Source organism: Salvelinus namaycush, chromosome 33 (assembly GCF_016432855.1).
Source record: "Salvelinus namaycush isolate Seneca chromosome 33, SaNama_1.0, whole genome shotgun sequence".
In the NCBI taxonomy this organism is placed as follows: domain Eukaryota; kingdom Metazoa; phylum Chordata; class Actinopteri; order Salmoniformes; family Salmonidae; genus Salvelinus; species Salvelinus namaycush.
Window position 1 is genome coordinate 10,249,525 of NC_052339.1, and position 19,217 is coordinate 10,268,741.

General features: G+C 41.1%; 1 protein-coding gene across 1 annotated transcript in view; it reads left to right on the forward strand.

The window, feature by feature from the left end:
• LOC120027657 (cadherin-18-like) overlaps window positions 1-19,217 on the forward strand; it is a 193,055-nt gene that overhangs the window by 122,932 nt on the left and 50,906 nt on the right. Inside the window, exons 6-7 of the mRNA XM_038972651.1 lie at window positions 7,010-7,263; window positions 17,473-17,609. Of these exons, the coding sequence (XP_038828579.1) occupies window positions 7,010-7,263; window positions 17,473-17,609 (391 nt within the window). The remainder of the gene's footprint in view (window positions 1-7,009; window positions 7,264-17,472; window positions 17,610-19,217) is intronic.

Below are 19,217 nucleotides of genomic sequence, written 5' to 3' on the forward strand. Positions count from 1 at the left end.
TGCCTAAACAGTAAGCCAGTGTAGGGAGGCTAGCACTGGAGAAATATGATCAACTTTTTGGGGTTCTAGTCAGGATTCTAGCAGCCGTATTTAGCACAAACTGAAGTTTATTTAGTGCGTTATCCCGGTAGCCGTAAAGTAGAGCATTGCAGTAGTCTAACCTAGAAGTAACAAAAGCATGGATTAATTTTTCTGCATCATTTTTGGACAGAAAATGTTTGATTTTCGCAATGTTACGTAGATGGAAAAAAGCTGTCCTTGAAACAGTCTTGATATGTTTGTCAAAAGAGAGATCAGGGTCCAGAGTAACACCGAGGTCCTTCACAGTTTTATTTGAGACGACTGTACAACCATCAAGATTAATTGTCAGATTCAACAAAAGATCTCTTTGTTTCTTGGGACCTAGAACAAGCACCTCTGTTTTGTCCGAGTTTAAAAGTAGAAAGTTTGCAGCCATCCACTTCCTTATGTCTGAAACACAGGCTTCTAGCGAGGGCAATTTTGGGGCTTCACCATGTTTCATTGAAATGTACAGCTGTGTGTCATCCGCAAAGTAGTGAAAGTTACATTATGTTTTTGAATTACATCCCCAATAGGTAAATATATAGTGAAAACAATAGTGGTCCTAAAACGGAACCTTGAGGAACACCGAAATTTACAGTTGATTTGTCAGAAGATAAACCATTCACAGAGACAAATTGATATCTTTCCGACATATAAGATCTAAACCAGGCCAGAACTTGTCCGTGTAGACCAAATTGGGTTTCCAATCTCTCCAAAAGAATGTGGTGATCAATGGTATCAAAAGCAGCACTAAGGTCTAGGAGCACGAGGACAGATGCAGAGCCTCGGTCTGACGCCATTAAAAGGTAATTTACCACCTTCACAAGTGCAGTCTCAGTGCTATGATGGGGTCTAAAACCAGACTGAAGCATTTCGTATACATTGTTTGTCTTCAGGAAGGCAGTGAGTTGCTGCTCAACAGCTTTTTACATTTTTTTTCGAGAGGAATGGAAGATTCGATATAGGCCGATAGTTTTTTATATTTTCTGGGTCAAGGTTTGGCTTTTCAAGAGAGGCTTTATTACTGCCACTTTTAGTGAGTTTGGTACACATCCGGTGGATAGAGAACGTTATCAAAACATATCCTAGTCCGCATGATCAAAACAATCTTGAGGCGTGAATTCCGATTGGTCAGACCAGTGTTGAATAGTTCTTAGCACAGGTACTTCCTGTTTGGGTTTTGACAACACAAAAGTCAGAAATAACATGCCTTACCTTTGAAGATCTTCTTCTGTTGGCACTCCAATATGTCCTTTAAACATCACAATGGTCCTTTTGTTCGATAAATTCTGTCGTTATATATCCAAAATGTCCATTTATTTGGCGCGTATGATTCAGAAAATACACCGGTTCCAACTCCCGCAACATGACTACACATTATCTAATTGTCACGCCCTGACAGTAGAGAGCTTTTTATGTCTCTATTTTGGTTTGGTCAGGGTGTGATTTGGGTGGGCATTCTATGTTCATTTTCTAAGTTTTGTATTTCTTTGTTGTTTGGCCGGGTGTGGTTCTCAATCAGAGGCAGCTGTCTATCGTTGTCTCTGATTGAGAACCATACTTAGGTAGCTTTTTCCAACATGGTTTTTGTGGGTGGTTGTTTTCTGTTTTTGTGTCTTCACCAGACAGAACTGTTTCGTGTTGTTACATTTTGTTATTTTGTCTCAGTGTTCAGTTTTTTAAATAAATAATCATGAACACTTCCCACGCTGCGCTTTGGTTCACACCTTCTTCATACAACGACCGTTACACTAATTAGTTACCTGTAAACTTGATCCTAACATTTCAAACAACTTTCCTAAATCAACTTTAGGTATTTTTAAACATAAATAATCAATAACATTTAAGATGGAATAAACTGTGTTCAATTTTTTGAAAGCGTGCTTTCAAGTCGCGCGACTCAACCACAACAGTACACTTCACTCGACCCTCGTTCTGGACAGACCTACTTCTTCATTTCTCAAAGGAAAAACATCAACCAATTTCTAAAGACTGTTGACATCTAGTGGAAGCGATAGGAACTGCAAGCAACTGCCTTAGAATTCTAGATTTCCATTGAAATCCCATTGAAAAGAGAGTGACCTCAAATTCTTTTCCCCTGGATGGTTTGTCCTCGGGGTTTCGCCTTCCAAATAAGTTATGTTATACTCACAGGCATCATTCAAACAGTTTTAGAAACCTCAGAGTGTTTTCTATCAAAATCTACTAATAATATGCATATCCTAGCTTCTGGGCCTGAGAAGCAGGCAGTTTACTTTGGGCACACTTTTCATCCGGATGTGAAAATAGTGCCCCCTAGCCTTAAGAAGTTTTAACAAACAGTACAGTTTTATGAAAAATACAAAAAAAAGAAATAAAAGTAACAAATAAATAAAGCGCAGCAGTAAAATAACAATAGCGAGGCTATATACAGGGGGCACCGGTACAGAGTCAATGTGCGGGGGTACTGGTTAGTTGAGGTAATTGAGGTAGTATCTACATGTAGGTAGAGTTATTAACTTCTTCTGGCTGCAAGCCCGAAGCCGGGCACAATATGACAACAGCCACTTCAAGTGCAGGGCGCGAAATTCAAAATATATTTTTTAGAAATATTTAACTTTCACACATTAACAAGTCCAATACAGCATATGAAAGATAAACATCTTGTGAATCCAGCCAACATGTCCGATTTTTAAAATGTTTTACAGCGAAAACACCACATATATTTATGTTAGCTCACCACCAAATACAAAAAAGGACAGACATTTTTCACAGCACAGGTAGCATGCACAAAGCCAACCTAACTAACCAAGAACCAACCAAACTAACCAAGAAACAACTTCATCAGATGACAGTCTTATAACATGTTATACAATAAATCTATGTTTTGTTCGAAAAATGTGCATATTTGAGGTATAAATCAGTTTTACATTGCAGCTACCATCACAGCTACCGTCACAAATAGGACCGAAGCAGCCAGAGTAATTACAGACACCAACATCAAATACCTAAATACTCATCATAAAACATTTCTGAAAAATCGATGGTGTATAGCAAATTAAAGACAAACATCTTGTGAATCCAGCCAATATTTCCGATTTTTTAAGTGTTTTACAGCGAAAACACAATATAGCATTATATTAGCTTACTACAATAGCCTACCACACTACCGCATTCATTCATCAAGGCACGTTAGCGATAGCAATAGGCACGTTAGCGATAGCGAATAAACCAGCAAAAGATATATAATTTTTGACTAACCTTGATAAGCTTCATCAGATGACAGTCCTATAACATCAGGTTATACATACACTTATGTTTTGTTCGAAAATGTGCATATTTAGAGCTGAAATCAGTGGTTATACATTGTGCTAACGTAGCATCTTTTTCCCAGAATGTGCGGATATTTTTATGGCACTCAACTATTCTGACCAAATAACTATACATAAACGTTACTAAAAAATACATGTTGTATAGGAAATGATAGATACACTAGTTCTTAATGCAATCGCCGTGTTAGAATTCTAAAAATAACTTCATTACGACATCCAGCTTAGGTATAGCGAGAGAGTACCCAAAATCTGGGCGCAAACGACTATTTCACATGTTCGACAGATATATGAAATAGCATCATAAAATGGGTCCTACTTTTGATGATCTTTCATCAGAATGTTGTACAAGGGGTCCTTTGTCGGGAACAATCGTTGTTTGGATTTAGAATGTCCTCTTCTCCAGTCAATTAGCACGGAAAGCTAGCAAAGTGGCGCTAAGCTCTCCTTCCTGAACAAAGGCACACAACGCAACACGCCTAACGTCCCGAATAAATTTCAATAATCTAATAAAACTATATTGAAAAAACATACTTTACGATGATATTGTCACATGTATCAAATAAAATCAAAGCCGGAGATATTAGTGGTCCATAACGACAGCTTATCAGAAGGCAAATCCAGGTCCCTTCATGCGCTCTCCAGAAAACAGGAAACTGGTGACACGTCATGCCGAGAGCTATTATTCGACCCCAGATCAAGTTACACACTCCATTTCTTCTCTCACTGCCTGTCGACATCTAGTGGAAGACGTATGAAGTGCATGTATTCTAATAAATATCAAGGACATTAATAGGCAGGCCGTAGAACAGAGCATCGATTTCAGATTTTCCACTTCCTGTCAGGAAGTTTGCTGCAAAATGAGTTCTGTTTTACTCACAGATATAATTCAAACGGTTTTAGAAACTAGAGAGTGTTTTCTATCCAATAGTAATAATAATATGCATATTGTACGAGCAAGAATTGAGTACGAGGCCGTTTGAAATGGGCACCTTTTATCCGGCTACTCAATACTGCCCCTGCAGCCCAAACAGGTTAAAGTGACTATGCATAGATAATAACAGAGAGTAGCAGCAGCGTAAAAGAAGGGGGAAATGCAAATAGTCTGGGTAGCCATTTGATTAGATGTTCAGGAGTCTTATGGATTAGAGGTAGAAGCTGTTTAGACGCCTCTTGGACCTAGACTTGGTGCTCCGGTACCACTTGCCATGTGATAGCAGAGAGAACAGTCTATGACTAGGGTGGCTGGAGTCTTTGACAATTTTTAGGGCCTTCCTCTGACACCGCCTGGTGTAGAGGTCCTGGATGGCAAGAAGCTTGGTGATGTACTGGGCCGTACGCACTGCCCTCTGTAGTGCATTGCGGTCGGAGGCCGAGCAGTTGCCATACCAGGCACTGATGCAACCCGTCAGCATGCTCTCGATGGTGCAGCTGTAGAACATTTTGAGGATCTGAGGACCATGACAAATATTTCCAGTCTCCTGAGGGGGAATAGGTTTTGTTGTGCCCTCTTCACAACTGTCTTGGTGTGCTTGGACCATAGTTTGTTGGTGATGTGGACGCCAAGGAACTTGAAGCTCTCAACCTGCTTCACTACACGCCCCCCGTCGATGAGAATGGGGGCGTTCTCGATCTTCCTTTTCCTGTAGTCCACAATCATCTCCTTTGTCTTGATCACGTTGAGGGAGAGGTTGTTGTCCTTGAACCACACGGTCAGGTCTCTGACCTCCTCCCTATAGGCTGTCTCATCGTTGTTGTCATGCAATTAAATGCAAATGAATTACTTAAAAATCATACAATGTGATTTTCTGGATTTTTGTTTTAGATTCCGTCTCTCACAGTTGAAGTGTACCTATGATAAAAATTACAGACCTTTACATGCTTTGTAAGTAGGAAAACCTGCAAAATCGGCAGTGTATCAAATACTTGTTCTCCCCACTGTATATCCGCAGTAAAACGAGTCCTATATCGACCTAAGCTGAAAAGGCGCTCAGCAAGGAAGAAGCCACTGCTCCATAACCGCCATAAAAAAGCCAGACTACGGTCTGCAACTGGACATGGGGACAAAGTTGTTACTTTTTGGAGACAAGTCCTCTGGTCTGATGAAACAAAAACAGAACTGTTTTGCCATAATGACCATCGTTATGTTTGGAGGAAAAAAGGGGAGGCTTGCAAGCCGAAAACACCATCCCAACCATGAAGCACGGGGGTGTAGGACAGAACTGAAAAAGTGTCTGCAAGCAAGGAGGCCTACAAACCTGACTCATTTAACCTTGAGCATTCCTTAGATACCGTGCAACAGCTGTTGTTTACAAATATACATAGACCGCCACCCCTTGTCTTCCAGAGGCTACTGTTCTATCCTGCCAGTACAGTATATAACAAGCCAGCTGTATGTTATTCATGTCATCTTTCAGCCACGACTTGGTGAAACATAAGATATTACAGTTTCTAATGTCTTGCTGGTAGGATATATGTATGTGTATATATGTATGTATGTATGTATGTATATATTTATATATGTATATATTTATTATGATTATGATTATTATTTATTGTTTTGGAGAAATTCTCCAGCTACTCCATTTTCACATTACACGAACCCACATGGGATTGCGAACCCTAGTTTGGGAACCGCTGCTGTAGTTTGTTGTCCTTCTGGCAGGTTCTCCCATCTCAGCAAAGGAACTCCGTATTTCTGTCACTAGTGATTGGGTTCTTGGTCACCTTTCTGACCAACGTCCTCCTTGCCCGTTTGCTCAGTTTGGTAGGACGGCCAGCTCTATGCAGAGTCTGGGTAGTTCCATACTTTTTCCATTTCCCAATGATGGAGAACACTGTGGTCTTGGAAACTTGGGGTTGCGTACCCTAGTTTGGGAACAGCTGTATTAACCCTATCTCTCCCGAGACCCCAGCAAAGATTGGCTTTTAATTTTTCTGCCTTTCATTTATCTGCATGTCCAGCCCCTGTATTTGGCCTCACACTTAAGTGTTTTTCCATTCCATTTTACAAATGTCAATAAAAATGTTTTGCCAGAGCAAAAACCTGATAAAAATGAATTCATATGAATGCTGTACAGAAATTGTTTGCTCGCTGTGAAATTAATATGCAACTAGTCAGTGACAATTGTGTGGAGTTTGTGACAGCAACCATGTGAGCTTATTACAGTATTATTGACAATATGTCATGGGATTTCTAATGATCTTCTTTGTAGAAGAACCACTTACCTTGTAACAACACTTCTATAGCTTGTGAGCGTCATAGAGCAAATGTTCCATGTGCGTGTTCGTGAGCATCTCAGCTTTTCATCGATAGAGCTAATAGTTTAAACCTCAAACCATTCGGTCTCACAAACACCGCTCTAACTCAGCCCCCATGAATCACACATACGAATGGTTGATATCTATTGATACAGAAGACATAGGACTAACCCAATGGTACAACCCAGAAGTCTGTAGACATCTCAAACACACAATGTTTAAAACATGCTGGCATTGCTGTGAGACGCATTGGGTTAACATGTTGTAATATAGTACTTTAGTAGGCTACTTGCATTGTAATTACATGGTACACAAGTGGAATGAAGTATGTTCCTAATCCTGCATGTTTTCCTGGTGCCTTTTTCCTGGACATACAGCCACTGAACTATGAGAGGAAGAGGACCTACACCCTTCACATTGAAGGAGTGAATACCCACGTGGAACCTCGTTTTTCCTACCTTGGTCCTTTCAAAGACACTGCCACCCTAAAGATCACTGTGGGAGATGTGGACGAGCCCCCTGTATTCTCTATGGATTATTACATCATGGATGTTTATGAAAACGCTCATATTGGTACAGAGGTGGGGGCTGTAACAGCCCGGGATCCGGACAGCAAAAACAGTCCTGTCAGGTAAGAGCTTGGAGACAATCTATTCTCTGTCTGCATCACCTCATCCCTAAGCCTGGGTAGTACAGGATCCAGAACTAGGCTAATCATGTGTCCACTCCATGTTTTGTGTTCAAACATGATTCTCCAGTCTGGTCAGGCAAATGTTTTGTTGTTATGAGTATAAATGTAAAAGCAGCAAATGGGCTCTACTAGACAACACATAATATGCATGTTTGCTCACGTGCAAAGATATGGTCATATTAACCTGATTTTAAAAAACATACAACCCTTCAAGTGTCCTAATAGGAATCAGCTTTCCTAGTTTGCACGGCATGGGCTCCAGTTATCATGTCTAAAAGCTCTGGGCCATTCAGTCTATACAAACCTTGTATTCATTTTCACATTCCAAGAAATGAAGAGGGAATTGTGTCATAACCTCATATCAGATACAGTATATTATCCATACCCCAATAGATTGCAATCTAATAGTCCCTATTACATGATATAAGATCTTGGTTTGGTGAAACACCACTCTGTACATATGGGAATTCCTCAACTGTATTAGGCACTGAACCGCAGTCCCTTCACATGTTATTGTGGCCATATCTCTTTCCGTCATGTCTGCAAAAGACAGGCTGGCTAGCCAGACCCTTTATGAAGAAGGATGTATCTATAATACATGTTCAAGGAGTGATAGAGAAGCTGACAGAGTCTGACATTTTTTAAACAAGATTCTTATTGTGAATCAGCAGTTTAAGAGATTTGAAAGGGATTTGTGTTAAACAAAAGGAAATCTACATATGAAAGGGTCCTGGTGGGATACCCCCCCCTCATCTAATTCGTAGAGCTCTCTGTCTCACTGTTCACCACCAGAATGGAAGAGACAATGGGAAAGGTTTGAAAAAAATCCATTTGAACTGAGAAAAATAAAAATGCCACAAAATAATATTCCTTGAGTTGGTGGTTGACGGTTTGCTGTTGGGGACAGATAGTAGTCTCTCTCTCTCTCTGATCGCTGATGCTACTTTTGCCTCATGTATCATTTATGTTCCTTCAAGATACGAAGAAATAAGGCCAGTAGTTCGATTTTTTAAAAAGATCGTTTCAGGTCCCTTTGTTATTGACACATTTTAATTGCCGAACAAGGTGGTGAGTCATAATCATCACAGCAACATCTTCAAGTCCCTCTGAGGACCAAGGTGCTGTCTGACCTGACACCTCCACGATGAGAGTTCTCTAGCAACTCCATAACAGTTAACAATAACCTGTGTCACACTCGTAGTGCACTGTAAATGGTCTTCTGTAATAGTACTAATATATTTTTAATAAAGCCTTATGTATGACTCAGGGTTGGAGAGTTATCTGATTACAAAAAAACTAACTGTACACACTAAAATATGAGGGTTCCTCAAGGGTTCTTCGGGAAGGGTGATGGTTCTATGTGGAATCATAATGACTAAAATTAACCTTTGACTTCTTTGATGGTTCTTTACAGTTCACCAAAGGGTTCTTTGCTCGTTTAGTCATAATTCAAATGTAGGGGAGGCAGCTCATTAGAATATTTTGGGGCGGCTCTTTTTGGGCAACCGTGACTGAGTGTCATTCCAGTTCATCTAACGTGTTGTTTTATGCCATTCTATACTATGGCCAGTGACAGTGTCTTGTAAAAGACTTTGAATCAATTGAGAACAATTGAGAACGGTTGACTAAATCAATCAATGGTTTTCAATTCTCTCCTCAGGGAACTGCAGCTGTTCCAGAGGAAGCTCACTTGATTAAACTTGTCACCTAACCCAATAATAACACCTATGGAATTTTAAGAATATAATATGGCTTCCCATAATATTAAAAACCTGTATGGTTCTTTGAAAGGATCTACAAATAATCATTCTTTATAGAACCATTCTCCATAAAGGTTATATAAAGAACCATAAAAAATGGATCTATATTGCAATGAAAGGGGTTTTACATTTATAAAATATGTTTGCAAAAAAATACATTATGACACCTTTCAGTTTTCTCAATGACATTTAATTCAGCAGTGAAAAAAATTCACACGTTTACATTTGTTCCACCACAAGTCAGAGACCACTATGATGACACACCAAATGCGTTTGATTGATCCTTTTAGTCTTCTAATGCCTCTTAAAGACATGCTCTGGAATTTTGGTGAATAATAAGCATTTTATAAGCCTCCCTCTTTGGGCTTGATGTTTCAAAATGTAGTTCATACATGCATATAATCTATGAGCAGAATTACTGTTTTACCTCAATTAGACACGAAATTCCTAGTTTGAAAGCAACTGTTTCATGGAAGCTGTTTGGCGCCATTTTTCCTACATTTCCCCATACGTGGGCCAGCCCCCCTAGCAATTCGAGTTCTAGCCAATGAGCTTCAGCCCCTCGCCATTTGAGTCACAGCTAGTAAGATGCACACACAGCAGACAGAGAGAGAGAGAGAGCGAGAGCGAGAGCGAGAGGAGAGCGAGAGCGAGAGCGAGAGGAGAGCGAGAGGAGAGCGAGAGGAGAGCGAGAGGAGAGCGAGAGGAGAGCGAGAGCGAGAGGAGAGCGAGAGCGAGAGGAGAGCGAGAGCGAGAGGAGAGCGAGAGCGAGAGGAGAGCGAGAGCGAGAGAGCAATGACGTGGTGCAAATTGAAGGTAGTAGCCAATTTTCGGGGACCACTTTTGTCTCGTGAGTGCTACTTTCAGAACAACTGACAAAAAAGTATACAGAAGTACTGGAGAATCTCTTTAAGGGGAAAGCATTCCGAAAGTAACTGAAAGTAATCAGATTAATTTCTCTGAGTTTTGGTAATCCAAAAGTTACATTACTGATTACAATTTTGGACAGTTAAGTAGAACCTGTAAAGATTACATTTATAAAGTAACCTGCCCAATTCTGGACTTACTTGACCCCTATAAGGAGTATAGGTCATTAGCGAATGTCCTCCAACTCAGGACACTGACATGTGAATAATTGGCAGGCACACTTTGTTGGAGGATTTCAGTTTACCAGGAGAGTGTAACTTTTGCCATCGTATTCAGTTACCTTATAGACTGATGCAAAACCCACCACACCAAGCAATTGATATGATATGAGGTTGTGTTTAGGCATTTTTGTGCTGTCAAAATATCACACTTAAAAACATTTCACTATTTAGACGTTTTATGGAATCACATGATCATGCAAACGCCCATTCTGTTTTGGATTCCTCCCATGTAATCACCAAACGCTTGAACCTTGCTGTTAAAATCTCTCTTTCAGTCTTTGTGCACTTGTAAACATGAGAGTTTAATAAACCATGACAGCATTTCTGCCGAGTGTGCCTTCTACAGTTGTAAGCAAGCTACGCTTACGAGAATTAATTAATTATAGCAAATGAATGCAATCCTTTGCTTTATTGTCTTTCCCCTCTCTCCATCTTGCTATTAGTGCTTTCTTTCCATGCCAATGTATATTAGTTCTAAGAACCAAGACTAAATTAGACGTGCAAATGGTTCATTAAAAGATACATTACCAACCACACATTCAGTGTTCATTTCATACATACTAAAAATCTTAAGGAAACAAGCTGAATATAGGCTAACATATGGAATTGTTTTAAAATGGTCTTAACATGCATTATATAGCTATCTGATTTTACATTTTAGGACCCCTTTAATTATAAATATAGAAATATATATAATTTGATAAAATATTGAATTTGGCCTTTACTACGAAAAAGGTATGAAAATGTATGCACTCACTACTGTAAGTCGCTCTGGATAAGAGCGTCTGCTAAATTAATAAAATGTCAAATGTAAACCTACTTTTGCCCGATAGAAATGGTTTGAATAACACATTCATAAATGGCAGTAAAATACAGTAAAAAAAAAAATCATAATGAATATGGTTTTGAAGTGTCTGTCCTGTATCGAGGAGATATAAGAAAGCTCAGGAAATGTTTGTTTTTTGGATACACATTTAACCCCTGATTTGTGTTGCAACAAAACTACCTCCATACTTCCATTCATTTGTATGGGTTACCTTCGAACGAGATCCATGGGGGTTGTAGAGCAAAACAGAGAGCTTAGAGTGGCCATATTAGTTTGTAGGCCAAACCATTCGGACGCTACAGACGTTTTCATGAAAAAAACGATTTCCGGGATGTCTCAAGGTCTAACAAACACCACTGTACTGGTTGAAAAAGTTGCCATTTGTCATATTGAGTAAAAATACCTTAATATAACATGACTCAAGTAAAAAAGTGGAAGGCACCCAGTAAAAGAATACTTGAGTAAAAGCATTTCGTTTTAAATATACTTACTAAGTATCAAAAGTAAAAGTATAAATAATTTCAAATTTCTTATATTAACAAACCAGATGGCATGATTTAATTATTATTTTTTCAATATGGATAGTCAGGGGCACACTCCAACACTCAGAAATAATTTATAACAAAGCATTTGTGTTTAGTGAGTCTGCCAGATCAGAGTCAGTAGAGATGACCAGGGATTTTCTCTTGATAAGTGGGTGAATTGGACCATTTTCCTGTCCTTCTATGCGTTCAAAATGTAATGACTACTTTTGGCAGTCAGGGAGAATGTATGGAGTAAAAACTACAATTAATTTTAGGAATGTAGTGGAGTAAAATTAAAATAAAATAAATAGTACAGTACAGATACCCCCCCAAAAATGTAATAGTACTTTAAAGTATACTTAACCCTTGTGATGTCTTAAGGGTCAAAACAGAGTGCAATGAATACTCTGGGAGAAGAAAAGTGTAGATTCACGCGCAGAGCATGGCAGGTGTTTATTTCGCCTTCACAGAAGGCAGGAATCGTAGTCTCAGGCAGGCAATGGTCATACACAGGTAGGCAAACAGGCAGGTGAATCAAAACAAGGACTGAAGGCTCTAACTGGTTCTCACAAACGAGCTAGGAAAAGGCTTAGTAGTTAAAATGAACAATACCTCACAAAGGCACAAACAGAATGAACTGAAGTAAATAAGGAGCTGATGAGACCAGGTGAGTAACTAACACAGGTGAAATCAATGAACACAACTGAAAGACAGGGCTACGTTCAAGAACACAAAGATACAGGGCTACGTTCAAGAACACAATGAAACAGGGCTACGTACAAGAACACAACGAAACAGAACACAATGTTGACTAAGAAAATAAATACAGAACCTTACAGTACCACCACAACTTACGGACTAGAAGTTTGGTGGTTCATGTAATGCCCGGATGTCCTGACCCCAAGGACGTGTGACACCATTGCATCAGTTGGGGCTAACAGCTGCTGGTATGTAATTCTTCCCAGCTGGTGTCTCAGGAGGAGCCGGGTCTGAGTTTAGGGCTTCTTGTATGGAAGAGTGAACCTCCCACTGTACCGGTCCCATAATGCATGAGGATGGAAGAATGGGTGTAGGGTCTGAGTTACTGGACAGAAGGTCAAACTGGCGGGAGAGAGCATCAGCTTTTATATTTTTCTTTCCAGGGATGTAAGTAACATAAAAATGGAAACGTGTGAAGAAGAGAGCCCAGCGGGCTTGTCTGGAGTTTAACTTCTTGGCCCCTCTGATATATTCAGAGAGAGTATGGCTTCTACTCCCACTTCGAAGGCATCCACCTCCAGGGTGAAAGGAAGGGTCGGATCAGGTTGACGAAGGACAGGAGCTGAGGTGAAGAGGCGTTTCAAGTTGTTGAAAGCAGTCAGGGTGCTATCAGGGTATTGAAGGGTCCGGGTCTTTTGGCTGGTGAGGGGAGCGGCAGTAGAATTGAAGTTCCGAATGAACCGGCGATAGTAGTTGGAGAACCCAATGAAATGTCGGCGTTCCTTAACGGTGGTGGGTTTGGTGACTTTGTTCTCGGTGACTTTGTTCTCATCCATGCTGACCCCTCCAGGTGTCAGTACAAAACCGAGGAAGTTTACCGAGGTTACATGGAAGGTGCTCTTTTCAGTCTTCACGTAAAGGTTATGGTCAAGGAGCCGTTGAAGAACCTTTTGCACATGCTGTATGTGTTCCTTCAGGGAGTGGGAGTAAATCAGGATGTCATCAATGTAGACAATGAGAAAGCAGTTGATTATATCCTGGAAAACCTTGTTCATGAAGGATTGGAAGACGGCGGGGGTTAGGAAGGCTGTAGGGCATGACCAGGTATTCGTAGTGCCCCCGTGTGGGGTAATAAAGGCCATCTTCCATTTGTCACCTTTACGGATAAGGTTATATGCACTTCACAGGTCGAGTTTTGTATAGATGTTGGGGCGGCCCACTTGTTCAAGGGTCGCTGGGATCAGAGGAAGAGGGAAATGGTTCTTTACCGTGATGTCATTCAGGGAACGGTAATCAATACATGGACGGAGACCACTGTCCTTTTTACCAACAAAGAAGAACCTGGGGAAGAAGAAAGACAAATTAAACTGTTTTAGTGATTCATCAATGTACTTCTCCATTGCCTCATCTTCCGGGATAGATAGGTGGTAAACACGGTCCTTCGGTGGGGACACTCCAGGGCGTAAGTCAATAGCACAGTCCCCTGGGCGATGTGGTGGCAGAGTGGAGGCCTTGATTTGGCTGACGACATTGCTGTACTGGTCGTATTCAGATGGTATGGTGGGTGGCACTGCAGAGGCAGAGTCCTCAATGGTAGTGGCTCTGCAGGGTAGGGCTGAGACAACTGGTGACGCAGGTAGAAGACCAGGACAGTAGTTCACCTTGTTGCCACGAGATGGCAGGGTCGTGACGACAAAACCAGGGGTGTCTGAGGATGAGTGGCTGTTTGGGAGAGGAGAGTTCCATGACTTGAAGAGTTTCGGTGTGGAAGACTCCAATCTGGAGGGTGACGCTCTGTGTCAGGTGCGTAATGAAGCCCGTGCCCAATGGCTGCCCGTCCAGGGTGTTAATCCTTAAGGGAGGGGTGACAGGTGTTAGATCATTGTCAAGCTCTTGTACTAGCTGGTGATAAAAGTACCTGCTGCTCCCGAATCTATCAAGCCCTCTACGTACTTAGTAACCTTCTTCACGGTTATCAATACTGGGATGGCGAATTGCTTCTGGGAGATATTTAGAAATAAGGACACGCCTACCTGCATGGCAGCGGAGGGACCTTTCTCATCTCTCCGTGGGGGGCGAACAGGAAAATGAATGAGTAGATTATCGGATCCAAGCCCTTCTTGGATCCGCCTTTGACATTCGATACACGGGAGAGGAGCATGGCCCAACTGCATGGGCTCTGGAAGACTCGGACGGGATGACAGAATCATGGAAAGAGAAGGTTTCGGGTTCCTGGGTGGCAGAGTTCTTCGGCGGTCGGCAATGAGGTGGTCGATGGAGATGGACATATGAATGTATTGATTTAAATCCTGAAGGTCACCTCTACAGGCCAGCTCCGCCTGAAGTTCCCTATTGAACACTCTTCGGTAGACGGTAAGTAAAGCAGCCTCACTCCATCCACTCCCTCCAGCCATGGTGCGGAACTCGAGGGCATACTCGGCAGCTGAATTGCGTCCTTGTTGAAGTTCTATGAGGAGGTGTCCTATAGGACGACCGGAAGGATAGTGATCGAATACCTCTTTGAAGAGGGTGTGGAAATGGGTCTTGGATCCGAGTTCTGTGCTGTTGGCAGTCTATATGGCAGTGGCCCAATCCAGGGCTTTGCCTGTGAGTAGAGACACAACAACATCCACTCTGCTCTTGTCGGTGGCGAAGTTAGTGGGGTTGTGCTCAATGTATTTGCTGCATTGCATCAGAAAACCCTGACATTTCCCAGGTGATCCCTCATATTTTCCATGCATGGGTATGAATGAAGGAGGGCTATGGGTTACGATACCTGGCACCGGAGGAATAGGGATAGGCTGGCGGAGAAAATGGCAGATTTCCTCCATGCGCTTCTCTTGCTGGGTTATGCGCCGCTGTAGCTCCCCTAAATCCATTCCGGTTTTGTGTGAGGTATTCTGTAGGGAATACTCAGGGAGAAAAAGGTGTATATTCACGCGCAGCGTGCGGCAGGTGTTTATTTTGCCTTCGCAAAACGCAGGAATCGTGGTCAAGGGCAGGCAATGGTCATACACAGGTAGGCAAACAGGCAGGTGAATCAAACTAGGACTGAAGGCTATAACTGGTTCTCACAAACGAGCTAGGAAAAGGCTTAGTAGAGTCAAAATTGGCAATACCTCACAAAGGCACAAACAGAATGAACTGAACTAAATAAGGAGCTGATGAGACCAGATGAGTAACTAACACAGGTGAAATCAATGAACACAACTGAAAGACAGGGCTACGTTCAATAACACAATGAAACAGGGCTACGTTCAAGAACACAATGAAACAGAACACAAGGTTGACGAAGAAAATAAATACAGAACCTTACACAGAGAAAACACCTACATGATCATTTTTCAAATTGAAATTTGAGTGACCACAACATTAGAAAAAGTGAAACATTGCCTTTGTTCATATTTCCATAAAAGCTGTACACCACCAGGGTACAAAGATTGTCTTAGGGTCATTTTTGACCCGGCAGTTATAAAATCATTTATACACCACAAAAACCACAAAGACACACACACATACAATGAGAATTTTAGATTATGTGTGCTACAGATCAAACTCAGCCAGCAGCTCCTGAAGAGGAAGATCACCACGGTTGGCAGAGTTAGAAAGAACAAGCCTGAACTCCCCCTGCACTCCTCGCAACAAGGGGGAGAGACTCCTTCTCAACAAAGTTTGCCTTCACCCCCATTACCACTCTAGTTTCTTACCTCCCGAAGAGGAACAAGAATGTGGCGCTCCTGAGCACACCGCACAAAATGGCTGAGATCAGTGATCATGAGGACAGGAAGCCAGCCGTCATCCTGGACTACAACCACAACAAAGGAGGCGTGGACAACCTGGACAAGGTGACTGGAACTTACAGCTGCAGGAGGATGACTGCCCGCTGGTCCCTGGTCATCTTCCATAACATCATTAATTTGTCCTCATACAATGCCTTCGTAATATGGAACAAGATCTACCCTACCTGGATGCCTGATAACCTGAACAAGAGGAGGGTGTTCCTGGGGCAGCTGGGAAAGGCACTTGTAACCCCACGCATTCAAAGAAGGGAGCGCATCCCCCGCACAGCAGCCTCTGCAGCACTTGTGAAAGCTGTTGAATCTTGTCCTGATCCACCTGAGGCTGCAGTTGTGGCAGGCAAGAAGAGGATATGCCAATTTTTCTTATTTGTTGTTGTTGTTTATACACCTTGTGGGTGGTGGCAATGGTTCAAAAAAATGGGAGAAGACTAGTATTTTGTAGTTGAATTCTTCATTGTACAGAATATAAGAATATATCACTGTGTTGCCAAAAAAGTTCAAGACTGTTATTGCTTTCTTCCAATAAAATGCATTCAAAACTACTTTCTTCACATTTCTTCAACGTTCTTAGGCTATACAAGAGCTATCTCTTGCTAAAAAAATGTATGTTTACACCTATGCAGTATCTTTAGCAATAATAATAATAAACCTCTACTTTAGTAAATAAAACAATTATGACAGGTGTGTTGTAATAAAAACAAGTTGTGTCCACTGACTAAATGCAGTCTTTCTGCATTGTGAAGAGGGAAAACCCAGATATTCACAAAGTTTGTGTTGAATGACAGGTTGTTTCTTCATGCAAAATAGATTTGGGGTTTAAAATTCAATTAAGCTGCTTTATTTTAGGGGTTTAGTGAAGGCGGGTCATTTTTTACCCTTAGGACGTGGGGAGTATACAGAATGTTAAGACTACACAAGGGTTAAGTACTTTACATCACTGCACTGCTGTAGCTCGGCCATCTTCAACCGCAGATGCGGAAGGCGGACATAAGCAGATTGAGACACAGCCCATGCAAATAAAAACTGAAATCTGTAGCTTAAACTGACATATTTTGATGGGGATGTTTTTTATTATGATACTTAGATTGACGCGGTCCTATGGGTCCTGATCTTGTAGTGAGCCCTATTCCTATGGGCCCTAGTCAAAAGTAGCGCACTAAATAGGGAATAGGGTGCAATTTGGGATGCACACCCACTGTACTATAAACTGTGGACCGTAGACTCCACAGCACACAGGGATACATTTGACATCAACCCTTCAAGGGTAATTTGTTTTTGCATCGTGATGCATTTCCCATTTCCACAGGTCTGCATGACATTTTTATGAGACTGTGCAGAAACAGTATTAATGTGTTTTTAAACTATCCTCTACCTCCTCCTTTCTCAAAATAGGTATTTCATCAACCTCAGTGAACACGGAGATAAGTATTTTAACATTGACATGGACAGCGGCGTTATAAAGACTATCCAGAGTCTGGACCGGGAAGACATGCCGTGGCACAACATTACTGTGATGGCCTCGGAGGTTGGTAGGTACCCAGGGTTTCCATTCCTACTGCAGCAGGGTGTGTGTCTGTATGTGTGTGTCTGTGCGTGTGTCTAAAGGGTAGGGGAAGCCTCAAACTTTAAATATAAAATCTACCGTATACAGTTTTGGGAGGTGAGGTTTGAATCGTCAATCAATTCATATTTTCTTGTTCTGACCTCATCAAAGCTATTAAACTTTCCTTTAGCCTTTACACAAACATAATGATGTACTAATGGTATTGAGATATATGCCTAGATGGTTGCATCAGATTTGGAGATGATTCAATATGAATCGGTGTGTATGTCACTGTTGAATTTGAAATGAGGGGATTAGTTGTGGTTTTAAGGAGGTGATTGAGTGATAAATGACTTATGAAGTTGTTGACATCACTGCTGTGGGGCTGATGAGTCACAGGGTGTGACCCAAATGGCACACTATTCCATAGGGCTATGGTCAAAAGTAGTGCACTAGATAAGGAATAGGCTGCCATTTGGGACGCTTCCTACATGATCCATTAATGATTGTGTTTTATAACCTATTATAAAGCAATTCAATTCTGGTTGTCTAATGTGTCATTTATGTTACCGTTTCCAAAATGCTGTTCTTTTATGAAAAGCACAACTATAGAGATGTTGTTTTGGAAAAGCTTTTAACAGTCTATTCATAGCGCATTTAATGAAAATAATTACCATTCACATACCATTTTGGCTTTTAAAAGTATATTATTATGCATGAGTCATGAAGAGTTGCAAGATTTCTCCTCAAGTGTTGAACAAAATTACTTTAACCTCTCTTGTGTACGTGAGACGTCAGCGTCCCACCTCTTCAACAGCCAGTGAAACTGCTGGGCGCCAAATTCAAATACAGAAATACTCATTATAAACATTTTGGTGATTAACTTCTTGTGAATCCAACCACGGTGTCAGATTTTAAAAAATGCTTTACGGCGAAAGCATACCTTACGATTATTTGAGAACATAGCCCACTAGACAAATCATTACAAACCGTAACCAGCCAAGTAGAACAGTTACACAAGTCAGAAATAGAGATACAATTAACCTTTGATGATCTTCATATGGTTGCACTCAGCAGACATTCATTTACTCAATAAATGTTCCTTTTGTTCGATAAAGTCTCTTTATATCCAAAAACCTCAGTTTTCTTTGCTCAATTTCTTCACTAATCCACAGGCTCAAACGCAGTCAAAACAGGAAGACAAAAAAATCCTAATTGTATCCTTAAAGTTCATAGAAACATGTCAAACGATGTTTATATTCAATCATCAGGTTGGTTTTAGCCTAAATAATCGATAATATTTCAACCGGACAATAACGTCGGCAATTTAAAAGGTAAACAAGAAAGGCACTCTCTCGGTCTCGCACATGAAAAAGCTCTGTGACACTTTAGGGTCCACTCATTCAGACTGCTCTTACTTCCTCATTTTCAGAATACAAGCCTGAAACTATTTCTAAAGACTGTTGACATCTAGTAGAAGGCATAGAAACTGCAATTTGAGTCCTAAGTCAATGGATACTGTAATGGCATTGAATAGAAAACTACAAAACCAAAAAATAATCGACTTCCTGAATGGATTTTTCTCAGGTTTTCA